Genomic DNA, 17,694 nt, shown 5'->3' with positions numbered 1-17,694 from the left:
TAGTATGTTCCATTTTAAATTTCATTATCACATACTGGTTTTTTTGTTTTCTGGTTCTCTCATTCACTTATATTTGTAACATTAACTCCCTTTTGCACAGCTTATATGATTATAGTTTATATAGCTTACATAGTTATAAGGCATATACCACGTGAGTATTTCATTTGCCTTCCAAGCAAAGAGAGTAGAATTCCTTGAGGAATACTATTTAAATAACAAGCATGTAACAACTATTCACCAAATGAAGGGGCAGAGATGTCTCTTCTCTTTTTATCTGAAATAATCTGGTTCTCAGTTTCCTTAACTTTAAAATGAGGAAAATAATAGTAGTACCTCACTGGGTTGTTGCATGGAAAGTGCTTTATAAAACAGAGGTTGTTATATAAATATGATCTAAAGTTATGATGAAGGGAAAAGATTAGACTAGGAGAGTACTAAGAGAGTACTAAGATCTCTTCCAGCTCTACAGCCTCTGAAATATTTAAAGAATAAAAGCATGGCAATCTGGAATCCCAGGGCTGTAGGTAGCAGATCAAATAAAAGAATATATAAAAATGCCTTACACCCCTTCAAAGTACCACATAAATGTGATCCATAGCTAATAGTATGATTCAACTAGAGATCATTATGTTGGAAGAAGAATCAACCATTTAAGTCGGGAGCTTTTGCCAAGGTATCTGAGCTGCTACTAGAATTCCTTATGTTTCTATGAAGCTGTCTGTGCAAAGTAAAACATGGAATGGTAAGCTTATGCCACTAATTGGAGTGTGTCTGCCAATATCAAACTGAGTTTTTCAGGTCCTCTAAAACACTTTAAAATATTCCTTGTCTAGAAAATTCAGAGGAAGAAGTAAGGTAGTATAAATAAAGGAAAGCACTACAGAATTAGAGAAGGGTTCACTTGGGTGAAAAATAACAAATGATGAAGTAAATCAAAGAAAAAGGTTTCTTCCCAAGTTTCTCTGGGTAATAATCCTCATCAGGATGCATTTAGTCAAAGCAGGAACTGAGTTCAGAATGAATATACCTATGTCATTGGAGTAGGTGGAACCTTTGCAATAGAGTTAACTGAAATGACTGAAGGATGCTCTGTCCTCCAGAATAGTAGTCAACCAAAGGCCCAGATATTGCCCACCCCCAGACCTTGAGGAAGGAGATGTGGCTTCACACTCACCGCAGCACCAGGAGGGCCATTCCGTCCTCTCTCACCAGGCAGACCTCGGGGACCCTGGGATATGAAATGGTAAATTTAAAAACGCTTGATTTTTCTCAGTGTGTTCAGGTGCTAGGAAAAACCTAGCTCCAGAGCTCTTGAAAAATGAAACTCAAACTCACCATAGGACCAGGAGAACCATTTTCACCAGGAGATCCACCTTCACCCTGGGAAAAAGAAGCAACAAGTTAATATTTGTGAATCTATCCCTTAGGAAGCAAAAACCAGGAAAAACACAATGTCTGCATAACCTGCCATTTGATCACAAATACTCCAGATTAACATCATAGGCTGAAAAGTTCCCTATGTTCTTTACTTCTACTAAGTCACTACTAAGAATGAAGAAGAGGAATTATCTTAATAGACTGTCAACAAAGCTGTCCACAGAATATGAAATGACTGCTTCTGTCCTGCAGTAGTAAATTCCAGATTGGTACTGAAGGAAAAGTTCCCTTGCAAAGCATCAATATACTTTTTTATTTCCTTACTTTTGCACCAGGAGCACCAGCCTCTCCCTTAGCTCCATCTAAGCCTGGGTAACCCTAGAGAGTGAGAGAGCAAATTCAGTCACATGCCTGGAAAACAAGGAAGCATTACTATCTCTATCCCTACCTTCACCCCAGTTCTTTCTTTCTTCCCCAGTTACCCCACCATAACCTTCAACTACCCTCCTACCCCTTTTATGAAAAATACTTACTCTGTGACCCTTGACACCAGGAAGACCAGGAGTTCCTGGGAAACCACGAGCTCCCTGAAAGCCAAAAATAAAATGTAAAGGAAATAAAGAGGCTCTGGGTGGTACAAACTCTATATCTTGGACAATACTTTGAGGAAATGGTGAAAAATCTCATGAAAGCAACCAGGATGAATGACAATCCAGATTCATGACTGTGACTGTGTCCCTTCCCCACCATGTGATTTGGTTTCTCTGTGTCTCTCAAAAAAGAGACAGTAGAATTTCCCACTGCTAGGAGTTTTAATGAAATATAGGGAAAATATTGCCTCACTGCTGGGTTAGGATAATTATAAATATTTCTAGGCAATTTTTCCTAACTGAAAAATGTTGGAGTGTTTATATAAATAAACTAACTAAAGTGAGGTCCTAGGTTTGAGAAGCTTAACTTCATTCTAAGGAAAAGACTGGTATTGGAGAATGAGGAAAGGTAGCAGACATACCTGAGGACCTGGAGGACCACGTTCACCAGATTTTCCTGGTTTTCCAGCTTCACCCTGAGAGGAACAAGAATTACCTCTAAGCTTACTTCAGAATAATTACCACTCTTGGACCCTCAGAATGGCCCTTTTATTTTCAGTCCCATGCATTTTCCACACCTCTTCAAAGTCTGGAGAAGTTTTCTGCCCAGTTACTGACTCATATTTTTTAATCCCTCAAACTCCTCTTTAGAACTCACTACTTCTAGAGTCCCTCTGTAACCATCCAAAGAAAATTCTTTTTTCCTATTTGCCAGCTACTTCACAATGTGCAAATTCCTCATGACCTTACCCTGCCAATTGACTCCAATGTCTTTGTCATCCAAAAGATCTATCTTAACTATTCAGCTAGGGCAGAGACCATGCCTACTTCATTCTCCCTATCACCCCAGGTATGTGAATTCATTCTTGAGAAATAAAGTATGTATACTAGAAACTACTCATTTCTCTGTAATGAGCAATTAAATGATAATATATATATATATATATACAATTTTTTCCATTTTCATTAGTTTACTAAATTGTGAATCAGCCTATTTTCTAACACATTTAAAATTCAGTTTGGCTCACTTGGATATTACAGTTTATCTTTCTCTACATATTCTTCCTTTGTGTTTTTCTATCCTCACTTTTCCTTTTCAGGTCTTTTCCTTTCATTTCCTAGTCCACTGACTAGCATTTTTCTTTCCACTATATCTGGAGCAACAACCTAAGGAAAGCCTTTGTTTCCTTATCCATTAAATCAGGAGATGAACTAGATGACCTCTAAGGTCCTCTTTAGCCCTCAGTTTATGACTATCATCCCTTGAACTCCTAAATTTATTGTACTGTAGAATATAATCATCACTGATTAGGGCCATATAATTTGAATCCTTATCTTTAATGTATTGCCTTCCCACCAGGTAATTAAGTCAAATAATTTATTTCCTAAAGTATACCAGTTTCTTTCCCTTCCAAGCATTCAGCACTCAACAACATGGTGGTTCTTTTATATTAAGGTGGTGTTTATGTTTATGTGACAAGCATAACATAAGCATCTGCATACTTTTTACAGGTTTCCACCCTCCTCCCCTCAAAATAAGAGTTTTATTTTATACTCACATCATCACCAGGTTTTCCAGGGGGACCTGGAGGACCTCGGGGACCCATAGGACCCTAGAAACAAAAAAAGATAACATCCTGAACTTGCCACACTTAGTTGACAGATACCTCCCACAACTTAATAGACAACAGCAAGGACTGATAAAGAGTCTGACTACTATTGTCAGGGGGAAGGACTCAGAGAGACTTGGAAAAAGCTTCTCTGTCTCCCTTCTTAAGCAAATGTCATTTTCCTGGAAAGCAGTAGGAGAAAACTATACAAAACTGCCTTTTTGTGAGCAGATGTTGCTGAGAATGAAAGCTGTTCTTGGAAGCTCAGAGACTTCTCGTTACTGGTTAAAGGAATAATCATAAACCTAACCCATAGACACCAGCAAGAGTGGGGGCCATGCTCAAAGCATATGACCCTGAGGTATAGCCCCATCATATTTGCGTTCAATCAGGGTGAGGTGCAAAAGGGGTGCAAACATCTTTGGTCACATAATAGGACCTGAGTACAGGGCAGCAGGTTGCTAAGGGCCAGTTTCATAAAGAGAATAATACTAAGAAGAATATAGGTTCCTAAGATTTCATTAGGGGGAATCAAGAAAGACAAATATGATCACAACTCTTTCATAATTAATCCTTCCCTTTATCTCATTTAGTAGTCCCAAATTCTTTGAAAAGTAATTAAAACAGGTGATTTTTAAGGTGCGTAATTTCTTCTGCATTTGCAGTTGCCACAGTAAGGGCTGGTTACAGGCTTGTTGGCCCTACTTCATTATATATTGCCACCTCTAGAGTGACAACCAGAAAAATATCATGGTCTTTTTTGGCTTCAAATGAAGAAACTATCTTCACCCAGATAGTTTCAAATACGGGTCATTGACTTTGGTGATCATGTGGTGTACTTTTAAAAATCTGTTCTCTGGGATTATTGTAGGCAGCTAGGTGACTCATTACTTCAAAAGTTTATTTCATGACAAGAACCTAAAGATTTCAGCCTGCTATGTAATGTGTGACAATTTTATCTTGTCACTGTAATGGGATATCTTAAGTTAGCAACAGTGATTCAAAAAAGATAGTGCTGTGATAGCATTCCTGGGTGGTCTCTACTTTGCTTCTTTGATGAAAGTGAAATGATTGCAAGTCCCAAACCTAGTTGGTAATTGGGACAATGATGCTGTATTGTGTGAATATTCCCCGGGCAAGGGACATGGCCATATTTGAATACTTACAGAGACTCCAGGTTCTCCTGGCTCACCGGGATTGCCTTGAAATCCTTGAGGGCCCTAAAATGGAAAGCCAGAAAGTTTGGGTTAGCCACTCGTGATATGAAGTGTATAGAAAGAATTGAAAAATCATTTGAAAAGCATTAAAGATCAGGGCTGTCACTATACTCACAGGTGCACCAGAGGGTCCAGGAGGTCCTCTTGGTCCCATTGGACCCTGCATTGGAATACAAAACAAGGGTCTTTAGCAAGAGATGCCTAACCACCATCATCCAATGTGTTGTATCCAAGCCAAGAAGCCCAGACAAGAAACAAGGAGGTAATTCTACAGTGGAAGAAGGATCTACAGGGGCTTCTCAATATCAGTCACTTCTTTCATATGACCTCCTTCTTTACACATCCACCTATTTTTATTCATAGAAGCCATTCAGAAAGAGAATCCAGTCTGACTTTCTCCTGGAAATCAGCCATGTTTACTAAAGTTTCTGAGTTTCATTTAGCATGTGCCAAGTAAAACCGCAGGGCTGAAATTTCCTGCTAAAAATCTTGTGGGATCCTGGGGAACAGTAGCTGCTGTCTACATTCTCTAGTCTTCCCTCCAAAAGCAACAGAGGTTAACCCTTAAACAAATGAGCCTATATGACTCCACACACTCACACCTCCTCCCCATCAAACCACCACCATCATGAACACGACTTCACAACCCCCTGTGGTAATTCATTTAAACTACTTGGTATTTGACAAAGAGTGAACTCAGCTGAAGAAAGACTAAGTCATTTAAGATCAAGCATTCTCTCTGTTAAGTAATGGAGAGTGACGTTATTGTTAGCAGGGATTCTTTCTGGTGAAGTGACCAGGTTCCCTAGTTCTGACTCACTGATGGGATCCTTTCAATTTGAGTTCATGTCTGCCTTTCTTACCATTGGTCCTTGCATCACTCCCATCTGAGCACCTCCAGCCTTCTCATCAAACCCTCCTGCCATCTGAGCAGCAAAATTCTGTAAAATAACTCCATTGCATTAGGTTCTCATATTTACCTTGATTTTCTTCATTTTGTCAGTTGTATTATTTCTTAAAAGAAATGAAATTTGTTAGAAATTTGTTAGATACTGTCCAACTACTGGATAGTATCTGCTGAGGACAGAAAGAGTTGGAAATGCCTTTTAAAGTCTTGGTATCACCATACCCTTGGCCTTTTCAATAATATTTCAGTTCCTTTGCTATGTTTACTCAATTTTATGAACTGGTTAATCAAATTTTTAAAAATTATCAAATAATTGTGCATTAATAAGAGATTTTACAAATAAAAGAAAAACACTATTCATGTGATTTAAGACTTCAGAGTCTAATAGTCAATCAATGATCTGACAGAAATCCAGGTCTCTAACCTCCAAAGGCTTTGGCAATGGATGGTAGAACTCTATGCACTTATTTGAGGTTAATTTTGTTTAAATGCAGCAAATGTTGAAGCTATGAAATCATGTAATTTGTTAATTCCAAGATTTTTTCCCCCAATGACATGGGACCATCTGAAAGGGGAAGTATTTAGGATATGCCAGGGAAACACTCAGGATTTTCATTTGTAAAATTTGGATAAGAGCACCGACCTCCCAAGCTTGCAAGGATACTGGTCACTCTTTTTTTCAATGCACACAACTATCCAGACAACTTTTCCCACATCCAGAATCAATCTGTCACACAGTTCTGAGGATTAATGGGGAGTTAGATAACTGAAGTTCTACTCTACTGAAAACCCTACTGTCTAGTTATATCAAGCAGCCTCACTCTGAATAAAGATCATATTATACTCAATTGTAGTCTGGAGGGTCTGGAGAGCTTGCATAATGAATCTAGTCACTGCTGGAAATCCCTGGGAGCCAACTAGATCAATATGTATACCAAAAAGAATATACATTTATGGGTCAGTTCTCTGAATGATAGTTCAAATAACTATACTCACTCCACCAAGGCCAGGGGGTCCAGGGGGTCCTGGAGGACCAGGGGGCCCAGGATTACCAGGGGTACCAGGTTCACCATCTCTACCACGAGGTCCAGGAGCACCCTTGGCAATAAAGATAAAGAGATCAGTGTTCAGTGACTAAGGCTGAACCACCACCTGCCCACAGGTTGCCCTTGGGGAAGTAACCAGGCATGTGATGAGTCCACAGAAGGACCAGAGAAGCAAATAGGCTCAACAGATGATTTTTTTTTCCTTACCTTTTCCCCTTTGTCACCACGGTCACCTCGGGGTCCTTGTTCGCCTGCAGGCCCCTGAAAGAGAAGGAAACAGTGAGATAACATCCAAGGCACTGTACAAGTTGAATTGCATCATGTTAAATTAGGGAAAGGGCTAGACAGTTCATTTCTCTATTTTTCTCACCTGTGGTCCAGGGGGTCCTTTGGGTCCTATAACCTTTATCAAAAAAAAAAAAAGAAACAAAGAGCCATTAGTTAGGGAAAAAAGCACATACAGGATGCCCTTACAACAATTGGCCCTGAGAAACAGACTATATGGAGAGGAAAACTGACAACTTACATCTTTGATATCTCCAGGCTCCCCTTTCTGTCCCTGAAATGCAAAATATTCCCTATGTTAGACAATTAACAATAAATCAACCCTAGCAAAGTAAATCTATAGATACTTGTACTTCAGGAACACCACCAAACTAGAGTCAAAACAAGTTTACTATGAACAAAACATCTCTGATTTCAGAGTTAGGAGCTTGTATTGGGGTAGGAGATGTTTTTTTACAGAACAAATAAAAAGGGGGCCGTTAAGTGGTACAGTGCATAGAGCACTGGCCTTAGAGTCTGGAGGACCTGAGTTCAAATCCTAGCTGTGTGACTCTGGGCAAGTCACTTAACCCCAATTTGTCTTGCCAATAAAAAAAAGAATATACAAAAAGAACAAGTACAATAGTTCTCCAAAAATATAAGTAAAAGTGCTGATTAAAAATAAACAAAAAGCAACCTTACCTTTGGTCCCAGTTGCCCTATTTAGAAAGGGAAAAAATGAAACAGAATATAAGTATCATGAGGTGAATGAATAAAACTTATTAGACACATGATTACCCTTCAGAGGACACAAAACAGGAAAGAAGAAACAACAAACAGGGATTAAATGGGGGGTGGAATCTGGTGAGGAAGAACATTGAGTGATTCCTATAAACCTAATTGTCAGGATGTTCAGACTCTGGGTGCTATTGTGGTCCTATGAACAGGAGAAGGTTTCTAGCACAGAATGAGCAAAGTAAGATAGTGGTGAAGCAACAAAGAGAAGAGTTAATCAGCCACAAAGAAAGGAAACACTCAAGATAGGAGGATTTGTTCAGTCTAATTTTGCCTCCAGTCAGAAAGCCCCTTCCCATCCCCCTCCCCAAACTTCTCAAGCTAAAGATTACTTAGAAAGCCTTACTTTAGAGAGGTGCCCGTTTCCTCCAAGCAAGCACAGCAAAGAGCAAAATGCAAATGTTACTAAAAGCATTTCAGTACAATCCCAAATTACAATTTCCCAATTATTTTCCCCAGTAAAATTAGTAATTACCAAGCAACACTTCACTCACACTGGTCACCTCAAAAATGATTTGGAAATTTTATTCATTAATGAGTTCTCAATTTAGTCAGTGTGGGTAAAGTGTTACAGAAAGACAACTTCTTGCTTCTCCAACACCTCTATTTCTCATAAATTATGCTGCAATAATGAAGATAAGGGGAAAATGGAGGGGCCATCAAGAAACTTGAACTTGTTTTCCCTTGGAAAAATGGAGCAGATAAATGAGTAAATATGAGTGGGTGGGGGGAGCAGGAGGAAAGGAAAGGGGATGTTGGTCTGCTTTAGAGAGAGACACAATTCCACCCATAGGACTTCTGTAATGTACTTCCTTCTTTGCTTAGTAACACTGTCCTTGATTGGGAGAATAAGTACATGGAAAGAGGGGTCAGGAAATCATCCAAGTTCTGTACTTAAAAGAGGAAAAACTGATCTCCTTACTGGCCAACAGAAGCTTTCTTTTCCAATCTGATGATTATATTTGAAGGAGCTTCTCTGAATAATGGTGAGTATGACTGAGGAGGACATGATTTGTGGCTTGGCTAAAAAGCTTTTGATCTTTGTGGATAGAGTAATTACCAGATCTCTTGAGAGGGTATTAGATGACCTGCCAACTGAATAAACTAAGTTTCAGTACCACCAGTAACGATCTGGTATTGTAGAGAAGGGAAGGGAGAGAGAAAACTCCTTTGCTTTCTCTATCAACTAGCCAGAGTTGCTCTCTCTATCAACTAGCCAGAGGAATGGTCCCAAGGGTCTTGGGTAAGCAAGAAGTAGCCTTTCTTTTCAATCCCAGATGCTGGCACTCCATGGATGACTAGCTTCCCTACTTTTTGGCTCTGGTCATCATGGGAAAGCTTTTGCTCTGATTGCAAGTAATTTATTTATGAAACAAGAAATAAATAAATTACGACCACTGGTGGTGGATGGGTCAACTGAGCAGATGGGGCAGCACTCTCCAAAGGAGATCTCAGGGTTGAGACAGTCTTTCAAGTCTTCACAGATTACTTCATCGCACAGGACAGTCCCAGTGTCACACACACAGATTCTGCAAGGCTCAGGTTTCCATATTTCCTTATTATTATAGCTCTGCCCTTCATGAACACAGTTCTTTGCATTTTCTGTACCAAAGGGAAGGAAGGGTAAGCATGTAGAAGGAAACAGGATGAGAAAGAGGAAAGTCAGAGAAGAAAAAGAGAAATAGGGTTATAATAGCACAGGTTGTAGCAGTCGTTGTTACAATTCAAAAAATCAAATATAAACTCAGATCTTAGAAATAAATTCAACTTCAGTAAAGCCCACTTTTTCCTCAGGTACATCCACCAAGTGAAAAACAAAGAATTTGTTTGTAGTTACCCCAAATATATTGTCACCAATGAAATTTCCAGACCCAGTAATACAGCTAACAGAAGGGAGGTTAGTAGAATAGTCTGCACTGGGTGTTTTCTTGCAGTCTCTCAGGCCCTTTGGAAATAGCTGCTCTTGGGAGTAGGCCCTGAAAGTTCACAAGAAGGTTCACTAGATGAAATTCCTCCCTTCCCTAGTAGCTGGGCTACAAAGAGGGCAGAGTGGGGGAGGCAAGAGAAAGAAAGCATGTAACTCCAGTGAGATCTGCAGGATTGGCATTTCTTTGAACACAAAGTGATTTACAAAGGAGAAATGGAGAGATGGGGTAGTTCTTATAGAAACAGAGAAATGTCTGGTTTATCCTACCTTTTTCTGGGTTTTACTGGGTTGGCTAACCACATATAATCTCCAAGGCATTCTGTTGAATCTGACAGAGATTCAATAAAATAGACTAACAGTCTCTAATATCAGATGCCTATTAAGGGACCCAGGTTGTGGGGGGTGGGGTGGAGAGGAGTGGAGATGCTCAGAAATGCTTTGATTTGTGTTAGAATAGGATATGTGGAGTTAAAGAGTTAGAATAGAGCAAAAATTCTCACACATACCTTCCCTGAACAACAAGAATTGTGTCTTATTTTTGTTTAACTTCTCCTTTCAGTGATTAGAACAATACTTTGTACATCATAATAGCTTCTTCTACAAAGTGTTTGTAGAATGAATGAAGGAAGAAACATGTGTGTTCCTAATGCCTCACTTAGTTGGGCCTCCTTAGAAAGACTCAACTTCTAGTTCCACAACATTCAGCTCCCCAGCTGCTAGTAGGGATACAGATTGTCCAGTCATGTCAAATCTAGACAATCCTGCCCAGAAAGACAGAGACAGCAAAGCAAAGTTCTGCTTACTGCCCCATTCCATCTGGAATTTGTGTTGCAAAGGAGCCTTTTGTTGACAAGCTAGCTGAACTTACTGTGCCAAAGAGCTGGCTGCATTGGCAGCATGTGCTCAGGAGAGCTCAGAACTGGTTTTCTCATCAAAAACCTGAAAGTAGGGGTATCAAAGACAGAATAATAAGAGGTTCTAAAGCAAAGAAGAGAAAGGAGACTGACAGGCTCACTGCTCTGGAAGAAACAGTATTACCATATTTATAAAGGAATTTTTACTTTTCCATTTTCCATAGAAGAAATACTCCTAGTCCTGGTTGAGTAAGCAAATCTTGGTGATATGTAGAAGCTGTGAAATATAGCTGTTAAGGGAACACTAGAATGCAGCTTCCTGGTCTTGATGAGTTTGACCTTGGTGTCCCAGGTGGATCAGGCATCCATTGTTCTAAGAATACTAAGGGGGCTAAGCCTTGTGTTAAGGGTGGATATCTATAAGAAAAGCTGGATAGTTCTACTGTTGATATTTTTTCTTTCTAAGGATCATGTTGACGCCTCAGGAAGCAGACAAGTGTGAGCACAGGTAAATATTGAAAAGAAAAGCCAGAGTAAATATCTATGCCTGAAACTTGTGGAAGTGTACTTCTGTACAAACACTGCTGCTTTAAAATTGGGCCAATGTAGTAACTGGATAACTTAAGTGTGGACAGAGGAGCTCAGCACCATTAATCGGCATAATTACTGTTAATAAATGACTGGTGATAGCATCACAATGGACCCCTATAAGGTTACCCTAATTATGGTCATACTGTATGTTACCCTTTTGTGGGAGCCCTATAAAAAAGCTAACTCTGGGAATTGTTTGTCTTTGCCATCCAGAGAAGGGCTGGAGCCCCCATGGTGGCGGCGGGGGGGGGGGGGGGGGGGAGGGGACATTGTGCTAAGGGTGGGAGCCTGGGGGAGCCCAGCGGACCTCTCCTCTCATGAATGAGCCTTTTCTGAGCTCACACAGAGCCCGATTCACAGGTCTCTGCGAGGAATCAGTTTAAAATAAATACGGGCAACATTTCAACTCCATCTGGAACCCATCGCTGCCAATCTCCCAAATGCAAACAAACCTTTCACAATAGGGGATTGAGGTCTCTAGCTTGAACTGAAGAAAGCTTTTAGAAGGCGCAGACTCTGAAATGCAGATGTGGGTCAAAGACACCCGAGCCAAAAACTCTTCAATCCCTTGGGGAGGCATTAGCGACCTCTAGGTTTCTAACATTTTTTGACGTGTCTCTAAACTGCTCCTGTTCCCCACGTCACGTCTTTGGGACCAGAGGGAGCAGCGGAAAATAAGCCAGGACACGCGGGCAATATTGCTTCTCTGGGGCAACATTATCTAAATTGCCTCCGTGGAGGAACCTGAAGTTATGGGTACAACCCAGGCATCTCCAGCGAAAGCCCTTTGCCTTTATAGAAAACCATTCAAGACACTGGATGGAGGACTTTTAGATGGAGAAAGGATTTTTTTTTTGGTGGGGGGTGGGGGGAAGGAGTTCTCAAAGACTAGGTCAAATGCCCAGTTGATTCGGAGACCGGTAGTTAGGGTGGTTTGAGAAAAGAGTATTTGAGAAAGTGTCAATTCGGTGACCAGGCAAAGGTAGACCATAATTTACTCAGACTGCGTGTAGAAAATGCCACATCACTGGACTGCCTCGTATATCTCCTGATCTATTCTTCCAAGTGCCCCTGATGGCGAGCACTTCTCTGGCCACTCCAGCTCTCCCTGGCAAGCCAGCCCAGCTAATGAATGGAAATTCCGTCTGAGTGCCGGAGGACGGCATTCCACATCTTTTCTGGAATCCCCGCCTGCTTTCAGGGAAGAGGGAGAGTGCTCGTCAGGAGAGTGACTTTTTCCTCCTTTAAAGTTTTTCCTCTAAGATTGATTTACAGTCTGTAACATACAAAGAAGGGGCAGGCATCCCAGCAATAGGAAACGTGCCCAAACACGTGAAAAAAAATATGAAAAGAAAAAAATCCTTTCTACCTAATAAACTTTCCAGGCTTCGTTTGTCCTGACTAAAATCCCAGACTGGAGAACCTTTCAGAATAGGGTTGCAAGGGAGGTTGCGGGAGATCTGGGCTTAAACCTTGTAAACCTTGAGATCCCCCCAGTTGCATCGAGTTGAAAAGATTTATAGACATAATCAACTGGCCTCCCCTTCCACCCCCTCTTGACACTGATGTTGTAGAGTTCCAGTTTTGTACCAAAATAGTTCTTTGTACTGCACCCCCACCTCTAGCCCAGAAAGGGGGGGGGCGCGACTATTTTAACGGGTGTTTGGAGTAAATTGCCTGGTGAGTCTGGAATGCTTTCTACCCTTCAGGTGGCCGAGAGAAAGAGAAGAGAGAGTTGGGGGGGGGGGGGGGTGGCGCAATCCATGAAGGCTTCTGGGATGCTGCAGGAAAGAGGCTTAAGATTGCCTTTGAGTCCTGATTCCACCTTGTTGACAGTGGTGTTAAAGAAGAGAGAATAAGTTCTCTAAAAGCTGCCCCAAAATCTTTCTTTGTGGCAAGTCTATCTCAGAGTATACTCTTTGTTTAGCTTTCCTTTGAACCCCCACCCCTACCAGACCATGAAAGTTAACCCTTTGGCTCCTGGTTGCTTTATTAACCACCCTTCTCCGCGAGAGATAGATGGGCTGTGACCCGTTTTCTGACCTCTAACTGTTCAGGCGAGAAGTGTGAGGCGCCTGAACTAATGTTAGTGTGGAAAACTAGGGGAGGGGGGGGGGGAGAGAGAGAGAGAGAGAGAGAGAGAGAGAGAGAGAGAGAGAGAGAGAAACAGAGACAAAATCAGAAAAAGAGAGACAGAGGGAGAGAAAAAAGAGAAAATATGTATTTACAAACCCTCTCAGAAAGAAAACTTTTTTTTCCCATTGAATAACCCCTACAGAATTTAAGGAAATATTCGTGGGTCTGCTGACATCACTGCGATAGCCCCCCAGGGTATTTTCACCCCAGTTTTCGGGAAAAGGGAAGAGAAAACTACAGCCTGGTGAGAGAGTCCTGGGTCCCTGATCCCCTTCAGGCCCGCGGCGGGTATCACTTGCTACTGTACCACCTGCTGGTAGGGAGAAGTGACCAGTGGGCTTCAGGAGGACTCTCGTCGCGCTGGGACGAAGCTGCAAGAAAAGGTAAGGAACGGAGAGACTTACGGATATCCACGTCCTGACACCGGACAGCAGCTATCAGCAGCGCCTGGGCAGTGGCCAGAAGCAGGAGAGTCCTTGGATCCCCCAGGTGGAACATGACTAACCCGGGACCCTGCGCCGAGGAGGGTAAAGGAGGCGGCAGAGGAAGGTGCTGGTCCCGGTTTCTACCGCGCCCTCATGCAGCCGGCCCCGCTGGAAAAGGCCAAGCAGGAGGGAGTCCCAAGCAGCCTTGCAGGACTCTGCTCCAAGCACCCGCTTGCTGCTCCCGTTATATGCGCTCTACTCCTCCCTGAAGCCAGCGGATAAGCCGAGAGCACGGGCCACCCCTTACCCCCAGCAGCTGTGTAACCCGAGCTTCTTCCCTCTCCCCCTCCCCCTTCTCCTACCCCTTACCAGGCCCTGAGCCAGACCCTTCCTCCTACCCTGCCCCCTTTTTTGCACCTGCCCCTCTCTAGAGCACCTCTCCTACTCAGCACCCCATTTCTCTCCCTCTTCCAGAATACCCCCAAGTTGAGGAAAGAGGGAAGAGTCACATTGCACCCCCCCCTTCCACAGACAGGAGAAGAGGTTACCAGAAGGAGGGGGTGTCTCCGGCCCCTCCCCTCAGAGCTCTGCCCAGGGAACTGGAGAGGGAGGGATGTGTTTGCAGAGGAGAGGGCACTGAGCCCTGGATGGAGGAGTAAAGGAGGGAGGAAGCACAAAAAAAGCAGAAAAGACAGGGACCTTTAGGTGTGGGCAGGTAGGGGGCAGCGGGGAGCCATTAGGGAAATCTGGAATTCAAGGCCACTGAGGCAGAGAAGCTGGGGCTAAATCCTTAGGACTTTACCCATCCAAGTTTTTTCCCCATGTCCCTCTCCTACGGAGATTGCTGAAGCATGGGATCTGAGCATGAGACAGTAAGAGAGAATGCTTCTTCACTTATAGGTCTGGCTATGGAAATGGCAGAATAAGCTTAAAACATTGGGTCAAACAAGAAAGATCTACCACCATCAGGAAAGGGAAAGAATGTGTTACTGAAAGAAGAAAAATGGTAAGTATAGTGACTAGGGAGAAGAGGGAGAGGTAGATGGATAATCAAAGGAGCCCTGGACCAGAAGAAACAGCTTTGAATAAGAAGTGGTCCTTGGTTCTAGAAAGAATCCTGTGTCCTTCTGCTCGATTTGAAATCAATGCAGCTTTGGCAATTGATTTGGGAGGATTCTGAAAGCTGCAATCTGAAGGTGGGAGGCTATCCAGATGCAAAGGCTTGAGACACAGTTGGTCACAGCTGTAATCTTTGCCCAGGTTATGGAGGAGGCAGATCCAGCTAGAAAAAGGTATGGAGAATAGAGAGAAAAGGTCTCAGTTTCCAAAAAGCTTTCCTTACTATCCCTTCTATTCTTGCCATATTTCAACTTGCTCAGTTTTGTTTTCTGTCTCCCTACTTCCCTGCTTTTCTTCTCTTAATTCTTATTTTGATCTGAAATGTGTTACCCGTGCCTGAGCCCTGTTAGAATCTTTTGTACAAAAACTGGAGGGGAAATGTGGACTTCTAAAGAGCAACAACCCCTGGCCTTGTTAATGGTCCTAGAGCTCTGGGGCGGTTTGCTTAATGAGAACACCATGTACTATTTCTGAGTAGTCTTTTCACCTAGAAAAGTCTTTTCACCTACACATTCTTTATGGCTTTATGGCTCAGACCACAGAGGGAAGAACAAGGATGATCAAAGATTGAAACAGGCATAGCTCAGTATGAAAACATCAGGATGTGAAATTGCTCAGAGACCCAGGTTTTAAGTAAGAATAGCTTCATTTCTATGTAAATGAGAGATAAAGCTAATTATTTAGTGCCTAAAAGTCACAAGAATTCAATAAGCACAGAAATCTAGGATCATTAAGTGCAAAGACAAATAGCTGAGGTACAGTGCCAGCTAAGTAATAGTGAGTACCCTAAGTAATCAAGATTAAATTATGTTCAGTGTCTGTTTAAGAGAGTTTAAGAAGTTGTTTAAGAAGTTATCGAATTTTTAAAACTCTTAGGCTACTCAGTGTACCACAAAGAACCCTGAGTTTGGAATGAGAAGACCTTGATTTAGTCCCACATTTGCAATGAACTGACTACATGACTGTGGGCAAATTGTCTTATCCACAAACTGAGGGATTCAACTGGATGATTTCTAAGGTCCCTGTAAGCTCTAGCTTTTACGATTTCCCTCAAAATGGTTAAAATTGCTAAAGGTTTATACTTTTAAAATTTTTTAATTGATCTAGAAAATTAAATTATGTGGAGTGCTTCACTCCCCTATGATGTCAATTCAATTCTTTTCTAAAACTGCTACAGTTGGAATAAAATAGAAACACTGAACAGAGAATGTGTCTCAAAGGTACTTTTCATCACCTTTATTTCCATAAAATACAAATATTCCTAAGTGAGGCATCCTCCCTAGCCATATTACTTCATCTACTCTTTAAAGTAGGAATATTTACCACTCAGCAGAAAATATAAAAATCTGAAATGTTGACACATTCACATTGCATAGACAATAGGTCCAATCAGTGATGAATCGAAGTAGTTGCTTGATGTTCTGAAATTGCTTTTTGATTTATTATTTTCACTTTTTTTTTTGGATGTTTCAGCATCATGTGGACACAGACTTCTTGGAAAACAGATGTGTAGGTAGGATATAAAGGGAAAAACTCTCCCTCCAACTTCACAAATTTAAAAATAGTGATAAAGTGAGGAAAGAAAGACATTCCAGGAGGTGAGCCCACCCCAAATATGGCAACTTTTCAATACCCACAGTCCTCAGACCTCTGGTCATACTGAATATAGACAATGTAGCAATTGAAGGATAGACTGGCAGCACTCACTCAACATTACTCGGCTTCCTCTGAGTAGATTTAATTCAGTCAATTTAAAAATCAACTTGTGTCCCCCCTCCCCTTTAGCAGTCTTAGTCATGAATGACAGGTAAAATTTCAAGATTTATACTATACCATCCATCCCTTTTAATGGTCTTTTTATGAAGTTGGAGAGGTGAAAATGTCTTTACTACTAATGTGATAGAGTTGACATCTTTCTTCTTTTCTTTTTACTTGTGGATTCTCCTTTCTAAATTTTTGATATTAGTAATTTGATTTTCTTGTTTTAAAAATGTCAGATTAGCTAATAGTTTATCACTTTAATTTTAAAATGCAGTTTCTGCTTTTATTTATTAATTCAATTATTTCTCCCCAATTTTGTTACTTCTTTGATTTTCATAATTTTTATTTTTGTATCTGGTTAGAGTGTTTGATTTGTTCTTTCTTTTAGTTTTTTGTTGTATTCCAATTCATTGACTTTTACCTCTTTACCTTCATAAAAAGACCAGATGGATTTAGAAATGAATTCTCACAAACTGTGAAAGAATAATTTCAATATCACAAAAATTCTTTGCAATATTAGTGAAAGAAGGGGTCCTACCAAATTCTTTTTATGAGATGGACATTATTTTAATACCAAAACTAGAAAAAGATGAAGCAGAGAAAGAAAACTTTAAACCAAAATCAATACAGAATTATTCATTATGCATATTAAAGATTATAAAATATATTTAAATGATATAACCTGGTTGGATTTATGATAAGAATGCATAGTTAGTTCAATGTTAGGAAAATAATAAATAGAATGAAGTACATTAATAAGAAAAATAATAAAAATCACAGGATTGCATTAATAGATTCAGAAAAAAAGTTTTTTAATAAAATAAATGATGATGTCTATATTAAAAACCAATAAAGACATGAAAATAAAGAGATAATTCATTTATATGGTAAGTATTGTCTATGAAATCAAGCTCTGGCTTTTATCTATAGCAGAGGAATAGGAGAGAACCTTCAATAAAATCAGGGGTAAGACAATTGTTGCCATTATTATTTAAAATAGTTCTAAAAATACTAGCTCTCAATGCTATTTTTCACTTTCTTTAATTCTTTTAAAAAATTTTAGTCTTATTGTACA

The 17,694-nt window shown here is 40.7% G+C and overlaps 1 protein-coding gene across 1 annotated transcript in view; it reads right to left on the bottom strand.

Moving 5' to 3' along the window:
- COL2A1 (collagen type II alpha 1 chain) overlaps positions 1–14,003 on the bottom strand; it is a 48,602-nt gene extending 34,599 nt beyond the window's left edge. Inside the window, exons 1-16 of the mRNA XM_074225661.1 lie at positions 13,719–14,003; positions 9,202–9,408; positions 7,714–7,730; positions 7,274–7,306; positions 7,118–7,150; positions 6,955–7,008; positions 6,698–6,799; positions 5,658–5,735; positions 4,910–4,954; positions 4,744–4,797; positions 3,527–3,580; positions 2,390–2,443; positions 1,911–1,964; positions 1,702–1,755; positions 1,336–1,380; positions 1,175–1,228 (exon numbers count right to left, since the gene is read on the bottom strand). Of these exons, the coding sequence (XP_074081762.1) occupies positions 1,175–1,228; positions 1,336–1,380; positions 1,702–1,755; positions 1,911–1,964; positions 2,390–2,443; positions 3,527–3,580; positions 4,744–4,797; positions 4,910–4,954; positions 5,658–5,735; positions 6,698–6,799; positions 6,955–7,008; positions 7,118–7,150; positions 7,274–7,306; positions 7,714–7,730; positions 9,202–9,408; positions 13,719–13,812 (1,032 nt within the window). The 5' untranslated portion in view covers positions 13,813–14,003. The remainder of the gene's footprint in view (positions 1–1,174; positions 1,229–1,335; positions 1,381–1,701; positions 1,756–1,910; positions 1,965–2,389; positions 2,444–3,526; positions 3,581–4,743; positions 4,798–4,909; positions 4,955–5,657; positions 5,736–6,697; positions 6,800–6,954; positions 7,009–7,117; positions 7,151–7,273; positions 7,307–7,713; positions 7,731–9,201; positions 9,409–13,718) is intronic.
- Between the last annotated feature and the right edge of the window lie 3,691 nt (positions 14,004–17,694).

Source organism: Macrotis lagotis, chromosome 2, assembly GCF_037893015.1.
Source record: "Macrotis lagotis isolate mMagLag1 chromosome 2, bilby.v1.9.chrom.fasta, whole genome shotgun sequence".
Taxonomy (NCBI): Eukaryota; Metazoa; Chordata; class Mammalia; order Peramelemorphia; family Peramelidae; genus Macrotis; species Macrotis lagotis.
This window is presented reverse-complemented; position numbering and strand designations above follow the sequence as displayed.